This window comes from Suncus etruscus, chromosome 2, assembly GCF_024139225.1.
Source record: "Suncus etruscus isolate mSunEtr1 chromosome 2, mSunEtr1.pri.cur, whole genome shotgun sequence".
In the NCBI taxonomy this organism is placed as follows: Eukaryota; Metazoa; Chordata; class Mammalia; order Eulipotyphla; family Soricidae; genus Suncus; species Suncus etruscus.
The window spans coordinates 113,422,413-113,431,654 of record NC_064849.1 but is presented as its reverse complement, the minus strand read 5'-3'; the positions used below and the strand labels follow the sequence as shown (position 1 = coordinate 113,431,654).

The window sequence follows — 9,242 nt, the reverse complement described above, 5'->3', positions numbered from 1 at the left end:
TTTCCAGAATTGAGTAACCTAAAAAGAGTGCCAACACTGCCTTACCTCTTTGGTGCCTTTTGTATTGATTTTAAAAGAAATGTGCAGCTGCTTACGAGAAAGGCAGCTTCTTCCCATTCAGACCTGGATATAGAAGTGAGAAATTGCTTTAGAAATAACATTTGAAAAGAAAAGTGAGAGGAAGGAAGAGAATGTTTTTTAAAAATAAAAATCCTAAGACTTAGTTTTCCTCAAAGTATTGAAAAGGCCCTATGCAACCTTTTCTTGTTCCAAATGATCTCATAGCTATTTATTAAGGGGAAATACCAAATATTTATTTATCTGTTTGTTTAAAAGCTCTTCTTCATTCCCGGTGATTCATATCTACAGCATAGTCTTCCCATGCCAGAGCCGCCTCTGAGACAAAGCTGTCCCCCTACACCCTTGCCCCCACCCCCAAGTGATATCCCGGTGTCAGAACAATTCCTGTCTTGAAGGAGGGTATGCACCCTTCTTTCTTCCCTTTCACAGACGTCCTTGAGCCCTTGAGACGGATGTGAGTGAGTTTTTTCGTCCTCATGCAAAACAACCATCTAAACATAACAGATGACATCAGCGTGGGTTTTTCAATTCCTGGATGGCAGCAGTGTGTTAATCCAGCCTTCATCCTGGATTTCATAAACTAAAACAAGAGCGCCTGGCAGGAGGACAGCGCTGCTGCTGGGTTGAGGAAATTGATGACGGGGAGGCATGCGGGCAACCCAGTGTATAAAACTCCTAAACGTGTAGACAGAGAAGCTCAGCTACCACTTTGGACTGCTGCTGCAGGCCAGCCAAGAGCACGCAGCTACAGGAAGCTGTGACCGAGCCCACGGGAACATGAAGTGCCTCTTGCTGCTGACCACACTCTTGCTCCTTGCACACCTGGCCACGGCCTGGAGCACCAAGTACGCGGTGGACTGCCCCGAGCACTGTGACACCATGCACTGCAGCTCGGTGCGCTGCAAGAGGACTGTGCTAGACGACTGCGGCTGCTGTCGTGTGTGCGCCGCGAACCGGGGAGAAACCTGCTACCGTACCGTGTCCGGCATGGATGGAGTCAAGTGTGGCCCCGGGCTGAAGTGTCAGTTCTACCATGAGGAGGATGCTTTTGGGGATGAGTTTGGTATCTGCAAAGGTAAAGAGGGGATACCCAGAGAATGCACAGGGCTGGCACCTTCCTCTAAAGAGCAAACGGTGAAAAAAAGCAGGTGATATTAGGTCCACTCGGGGGTTGTCCTAGGAGAGAAGATGTTTGGCAGTTGCATATTCATCCCAAGTTGCAGGAGGACACACAGAGCCAGGAGCTAGGCTCCTAATGTCTAGAAGATGTAAGGAGGGTGGAGGGAGGAAGGGAAAGGTCAATGGAAGATTCTGTGATGCTTTAGAAATTTGACAGGTACTGAGTTCAGATAACCTCTGAGAATGGTTTCCAGTACCGGGATTTAGGGATTCTTTGATCTTGAAAAGGTGCACCGGAGAAAGGCATCTCTCAGGATGAAACACTTCTGAGGCTAATGTACTTTGCAGGAGGGTGGGCTCCACTAAGCAAACAATTCAGATTCTTGGAAGAGCTTACCTTGATGTTGAAAACCAATCTTATTTCCCATTATAAAGATTTCTGGTCATCTCAAAAGATATCCACTTCTGTAAGACAAGCAAGAACAGCAGTCAAGCAAGATAAAAATTGGAAGCTTGTGTAAAGAATGAGTTGGCAATTTTACAGACTTCAAGAAAACTTTTATTAGGTAGAAATGATGGTTAGCCCCTGTAGCTAAGGATTTAAATTATCTCTAACTTGGTGACTATCTTTTCATTTTTATAGATTTTAGAATCAAAATAGTGTTAATTTTAAGTGTTCTACATATGAGTGATTGATTATCAAAGAGCTTTAATAAGATGTAATTCACACATGTTAAAGTGTCATTCCCCAGATTTCTTATACAAAGAAGCCTTTTAAATCATTTAGAAGAACTGGAAAGTTCTAAATAATTCAGATATTTTTATATGTTCAAAACAATGCTTTTCTGAATATAACTAACCAGATTGAGCTATACCCATGAATTTTCTTACCTTTTAGACAACTTGCAAACCAATTATCTTTTAATCTGGAAAATTTGCTAAAGATTACTACATTTATTAAAAGTTAAGAAATGCTTGAAACAGGAAATTTCTTTTTTGTTTACTTTTATGTTATAATCAATGGAAGTTGCAATATTAAGAAAAATTTTCCTTAAAAACATGCACATACATTTTTTAGCTGGAAAAAATACATATTTTCTGTAAATAGTAGGGCTTATCAGCCAAGAAAATAGTGTACTTCATATAAGGAAATTAGGGAGGAAGTGGTTAACACAATCGTTCTTACAATATAGCAAGTATATGCAGTGGATTGCTTCTCTCCCTGGCATTAAAACTGTCTCTATAGATGTAAAATACATAGGGAAAGAAAAACCTAAAATATCTAGAATTAAGTATGTTATTGGGTTTATTGTGGCAAAGTGAGCCTGATAACAAGTGAGCTTATTAAATATTTTTTAAAACATATATATTCTTTAGAGCATTCTTTAGATGGTAAAAATTCTACTTCCAACACTGCTTTCTCTTGGCTGGAAATAAAACACTATTAACCATGGAGACTCTAGATAAGATATCATATTTTGCTACAGGCAAACTCTCCTCCAACTTTTGTGTAGACCCTCCCCCCATATAAAAACTGAACTTCAGCTGCAAAGCCCAATGCTTTCTAAATATTCAGATGTTTGGCATTGTGTGCCACAGATAACAATCAGCCGACCAACAAATATTTACTTAACACCCACTGTATCTGCCCAGCTCTATTCAATCCATGAGGGGATACAATAGAAGTATATAACTGAGAATTTGGCTCAAGTTTTAGTTTGCAGTGTCACAGGAGGCACAGACTAATCCCGATCTCATGTGCTTTTCTGCAACAGACCTTTTCCAGGATCCCTTTTAAGGATGTTGTTTTGAGGCCAGTGAGGCCCGTCCTTAAAACAAGGCTCCTCTGTAACTCAATGGATGCCAAAAGGAGTAAATCTAAATCTCTTATAGAACATATTCAATTAGTATCAGTTTTGGTTATTAGTGGAATAAGAGATTGCAGAAGGCTCAAATGTCTCATCATCTATTTCATCATCTGTATATAGCTGTACATTTCAGGATAATCTCACACCATGCAATAAACATGCTGCATCTCTACTTTCTGGCTTCTAATGATTAGCTAATCTACTGAGCTACTTAACAGCATACAATTAATTTTTTTTATAATTAAGTGTATCATCTTTTTTTCCAAGTATTCAAAGTATAGTATGTTTTAGTCTAAATACAAAATCATTGAATTTCCATAAGCTGCCAGAATTGGGTGAGTATATAAATGAAAAGTTCCCTGTGTACATTGCATTTTGGCTCTGCAGAGGGTTTTGCTAGTGAATCCCCTTTATCTTCTGAAGGAGTTAGATAAATTGCACTGCCACCTTGACAGATATGATTGCTGATAGAAGTTGAGGAACTTTATAGGAGGCTGGATATCAGCTCACCTAATCCCTTTTCATTGCTAGTTAGTTTTTATACATTAACAAAACCAATTAGTTATTTGTAAATACAATGACTGCCTATAAATATAATGTAAATGTAGTGACTTAAAGATTCTAGCATAAAAATAGTTTAAAATTAAATTGAGTTTTAGATTCAGTTGCAATTAAACTAAAATTTGAACTGACTCAGAAGTCATCTATGGAAATCTGTTGGTACCTAAGGATATAACAAAATGAAGATTGGGTCGAAGATACTGGCTATCCTATCTGTCCTTAGTTAACTTTTATGGCAGAACACAACAACTGGGGCATTTGTTATAAGATTTTATGTGTGACTTGGAGTTTCAAAATACAGCATTTCTGGACAATTAGGATTTAATGTAAAGTCGGGATGTTGGAGGTTTGGTTTTAGTTTAGGCTGAGAACACGGAGGCTGAGGCTAGAGGCTTCAGCACAACTAGCTGCTCTAACCTCCCACCCCCTTTTGCCCACAGACTGCCCCTATGGCACTTTTGGGATGGAATGCAGAGAAACATGCAACTGTCACTCAGGCATCTGTGACAGGGTCACTGGTAGATGCTTACAGTTTCCCTTCTTCCAGACTCCATCGGTCAAGTCTTTCAAAAGGAGATTTGTTTCTCACCCAGGTAAGAACTGTATTTAAACCCAGGGTTTCCATTTCAGTTTAGATGACTTTGAAATTCTTCATGAATAAAAAGGTTGCTTTGAATAATTATGTTTTTAAAATTTCTCTCAGGGGAAAAAGGCAGGTTTTTGTTGAATTTAGTTACAGTTGCTATTTTAAAAAAAGGTTTTGGGGGTTGAAGTGGTGGCGCAAGCTGCAGGGCATTTGCCTTGTATGCACTTAACCTTGGACTGACTGAAGTTCAATCCCTGGCGTCACCGGGTGTGCCCCCCCAAAAGGAAGATTTTCAGGGGGCAGAGGGTGGTGCAGCAGTAGGGCATTTACTTTGCACGTGGCTGACCTTGGATGGACCGAGGTTCAACCCCCCTGCGTCCCATATTGTCCCTCAAGCCCGGAGAGATTTCTGATTACATAGCCAGAATTAACACCTGAGTATCATCAGGTGTGGCCCAAAAACCAAAAAAAAATTTTTTGTAGGGCCAGAACAATAGTATAATAGGTAGGGTATTTGTCTTGCACATATCTAATCTGGGTTCCCAGATCATCATCTGATCTGCCAAACTTTGACAAGAGAAACCCTAGAGCTCCGAGCCAGGAATAAGTCCTGAGCACTGCTGGGTATGGTCCAAAACAAACAAAAACATGTTTAATAATTTGGGGGCTTTTTGTAATTACTCATAAAGTTTATTTAGTAATATAAAGAATAAATCTGATTTACTACCAAAATATGTTATAAAAATAGCTAAGATATACATTGTTCTTGAAATTTCTTTGTGATCTGTTTTATATATGCGTTTCTCTCCTGACTTCATATAGAAAATATACTTTGAGGAAATCATTGAGCAGAATTTAAAACCCAAGTTAGAAAATATAATATATTTTCTTTTCCTCAAAGAAAGACAACTTATGGAAACATTTATAGCAATAATTAATTCCGAGAATACATTTTTACATATTTTGGAGAAAATGAGTGGTAGTAACCATGATTAAAATTTGACAATTCGTAAGTAGTACATGCATGCTGCTTGCTAGTGTATTTCTTTATGTAGTTTAAAATGTGAGAATGGGGGCTGAATTGGGGCCGGAGAGATAGCATAGAGGTAGGGCATTTGCCTTGCATGCAGAAATACTGTGGTTTAAATCCCGGCATCCCATATGGTCCCCTGAACCTGTCAGGATTTCTGAGTGTAGAGCCAGGAGTAACCCCTGAGCACTGCCGGATGTGACCCAAAACTAACTAACTAACTAACTAACTAACTAACTAACTAACAAACTAACTACTAACTACTAAATAAATAAATAAATGAAATGTGAGAATGATATAGTTTCTGTGGTGATGTTTTGCACATCTTTGGTTATCTTGTTGAATAAATAGCCAGTAAAGGCTTGGCTGAAATTAAAGTAGCTCATGTAAAATAGGATAATCATAGCAATGCATAATATCTGTCCTTTGATCTAAATAGTTGGTACTCCAAATTCATTTTATTTAGTTTTTGTCTCTGGTCCTTTGCACTTCAAAATAAAGTTTGAAGTATTTGCCAGATTTACCTATTTTCCAGCTTTAATTCCTTACAATTAAGTGTAGTAACATAAAGGAGTAACAGTATTTTAAAATGAATCATGAATTTTAATTGTGACTATGTCCTTAAACATCACTTTAAAATGAAACTCTTCAAAAGTATGCCAATATTTTATTTGGATATTGAAATTGTTGAAACTTTAGATAGTTATGCTTTGTCTCTATATAGTCCTTAAAAAGTAAAATGCAAAAGGATTGAGCTTTATGTTTGGAAAATTTATTTCCTTGAGGTAAAAATTATACAATGTGGGCCTGGAGAGATAGCACAGTGGCGTTTGCCTTGCAAGCAGCCGATCCAGGACCAAAGGTGGTTGGTTCGAATCCTGGTGTCCCATATGGTCCCCTGTGCCTGCCAGGAGCTATTTCTGAGCAGACAGCCAGGAATAGCCCCTGAGCACCGCCGGGTGTGGCCCAAAAATCAAAAAAAAATTATACAATATGAAAATAAGTATTTTAGGGGTCAGAGAGTTAGCTCAGTGAACTGAGTCAAGCTTTTACATGTGGGTATCCCAGGTTATAGCTCTGGCTCCACATGGTCCCTTGAGCACCTCTGGGTGTAGTCTCCATTGGGTGAAAACTTAGCTAAATTAAAGTGAGCAATTTAATGGCATTTTCTAAATTTACAGTGACATTTTCACATTGTTACATAGCCAACTTTTATGGCTAGTTCTAGAACATTTTCGTAAGCTCTAAATGAAACCCTAACAGTCATCAAATAGTTCCTAATATCACCCCAGATACTAGTAACTACCTATTTGTTTTGAGATAAAAATATTTTGAATTATTTGATTGCTCTGAATATAAGCTTGCAATTTATTGTCTCAGAACAGCGTAAGTACTTGAACTGTCCTTTGTCTTATTTTGATTTCTAAAAGCAGAGGCTCTAAGGAGTTTTGATGGAACAATGTTCACATTTCTCTTTATACACTTTCTTTTTTTTTTTCTTTTTTCTTTTTTTGGTTTTTGGGCCACACCCGGTAACGCTCAGGGGTTACTCCTGGCTATGCAGTCAGAAGTTGCTCCTGGCTTGGGGGACCATATGGGACACCGGGGGATCGAACCGCGGTCCGTCCAAGGCTAGCGCAGGCAAGGCAGGAACCTTACCTTTAGCGCCACCGCCCGGCCCCCTCTTTATACACTTTCAGATTGCAATTAAATCTTTCTTTATGTAGCACAAGTTGGATTCCTTGTAAATCTTTGTTGATGTTTGAGGTGTGGTGCCTGGGAGACTGTGCAAATTCATCTTTAATCATAAGTCAATGACATTTCTCTTCTTGGTCTTTGACTCTGTTCCCCCTGCTATGTTCAAAGGGATGTATCATCCTCGTCCACAGAATTGTTTTACATCTTTTTCTCCAATTTGTCACTCTCCTTTGCTTGCAGGCTCTGAAAATATCTTGACCACAATACAAATGCCTTGGAAACAGATTTGATTGCTAGGAAGTTATATTATAGGCTATTCAAAAATGTTTTTATACTGAACTTAGGTGTTGAGATTCTTGTCAAAAAGTTAGAGGAAAAAATCTTTCTTTTGACCTAAGGTGCAATTGGAGATAATTATTAGTGTAATCTTTATAAACCTTTTAAAGCTTTAAATTGAACTGTAGAATACCCTATAGGCCCCATGGAAAGCTTGCCTATTCAAGTAGGGATTGTCTATTTAGTCTGGAATTCATAAACCACATTTTTTGGGAGCTCAGTTCTGCTATGAGCTTTATATCACATCTCTACCAATTGAGCCCATCCTTTGAGAATCAATTAAATAAGCTACAATCTCATCAGTAGAGGGACTTTGGGTTTTCTGTCTTCCATACTAAGATTATATTAGGTGTCCTAGAACATTCTGTCCGTTGGTTATAACAGTCTTAGTTTGTGAATTTTCTGTCCCCATTTATTGGTAGTGAGTGTTCCAATTTTCCATAACCTGGAATTGACAGGCAACCAGGGGTGGGGGCAGTAAGATCTGGAATATTTCATGAATTTACATGTTGTCATCGGTCAGGCACACAAATCATACATTCCATTACAAGATGTGCTCTGATGAAGCCAACACATCTACTCCTAGATGTAGACCATTTTATTTGAGAAGATTCTAAATGTTAGTAACTTTTTTTTAACATAAGCAAGAACTGTCTGGAAGTATGTTCTCAGATTCTTCTTTTGCCTTCTATAGTCATACTAAGAAGCTAATCTCTCGTCCACACTAGATCAGGGAATAACTAATTTAGAGATATATTCTTATAGCACTGACTCATTTCACAATGTTTATTAAGTACCTATTATGTTTTAGGTACAACTTTAATGGTGAAAAAATTTCTGCTCTCTCAGAGCTGATAATCCAGTGGTAGTGTGAGATAATACAGAGGGGGGAAAAGAAAATGTGTGTTAGATTAATGTCAGGTATAGTTGGTACATGAAAATAATAATCCAGGAGATATAATCTTAGGTGGAAGATACTAATTGTTAGAAATGTGTAAATAGGGCTAGTTTAGACTCTTTGAATCTATGAAAATTTCACAGTAAATGTTATTATAACACACACACAAAGACAGAACTATATGAATCTTAGCACTTTAAACATTTGGACATTATTTGTATTCCTTCTTATTTCAGAACATGATATGGCATCTGGAGATGGCCATGTTGTGAGAGAAGAACTTGTGAAAGAGAATACTTCCAGGTCTCCTGTGATGAAATGGTTAAATCCACGTTGATCTTGGATGGGACTTACAAGAGAAGACGATTATTCAATACACAGTCAATACTTTAGGAACAGACTAGATGATAGCATATGGACATGTAATTTTTGGAGTCTAAGTGTGACTTAGGATGGACCCAGAAAAAAAGGCTACTAACAAACCATAAAATGCATAAGAATGAACACTTTAAGTAGATGTTTATTAGCCCTTTGAATGATTATAGACTTGTTTAAAATGTGTTTCTATTATTCTGAAGAACTAAGAATATTATTTAGAAGATCTTCACATGGAAGCAGGTCAGTCAAAGAGAAAGCTAGCAAAACTTAGGGACCACAGTGAGCTCCTGGTTCTAAGGCTTACATGTTGATGTAAGAATAAGATAAAGGATAATAGAGGAGCAAAGAAAAGTGAGGATGGGAGGGGAGTTTAGTATTTAGGTCTTTATTGTGGTAGTTTCAGTGGAATATAATTGTGTGTACATTTCTTTTTTTACTTTGGGATAAGCCAAACTAAACAACCCCTGAAGAAAGTTGACTATTTGAACCTTGTGGGTATTTGATAGCAACCTAAATTCTGATATTTTAAAAATTAGCTATGGATTTCCTGGGTTACTCATGTCAACAGGAAAGTTCTGAAGCAGAAACAAATGTACATTTCAGTAAACACTCTCAAACAATGTCATCTCAGAGAAAACTAGGAAGTATTTTGACCATTTTGGGGGGTATTCTGAGAATAAATATTTT

At 37.8% G+C, this 9,242-nt stretch overlaps 1 protein-coding gene across 2 annotated transcripts; it reads left to right on the top strand.

The window, feature by feature from the left end:
- The first annotated feature begins 858 nt into the window (after window positions 1-858).
- On the top strand, window positions 859-8,637 carry ESM1 (endothelial cell specific molecule 1). Of its 2 annotated transcripts, XM_049768141.1 has the most exons (3): window positions 859-1,156; window positions 4,070-4,222; window positions 8,414-8,637. In XM_049768141.1, exons 1-3 carry the CDS (start codon window positions 859-861, stop codon window positions 8,512-8,514), a joined length of 552 nt encoding a protein of 183 aa, XP_049624098.1. In that variant the 3' UTR covers window positions 8,515-8,637. The 2 variants fall into 2 exon arrangements, with proteins under 2 accessions (XP_049624098.1, XP_049624099.1); XM_049768142.1 differs by lacking the exon at window positions 4,070-4,222.
- The last annotated feature ends 605 nt before the right edge of the window (window positions 8,638-9,242 follow it).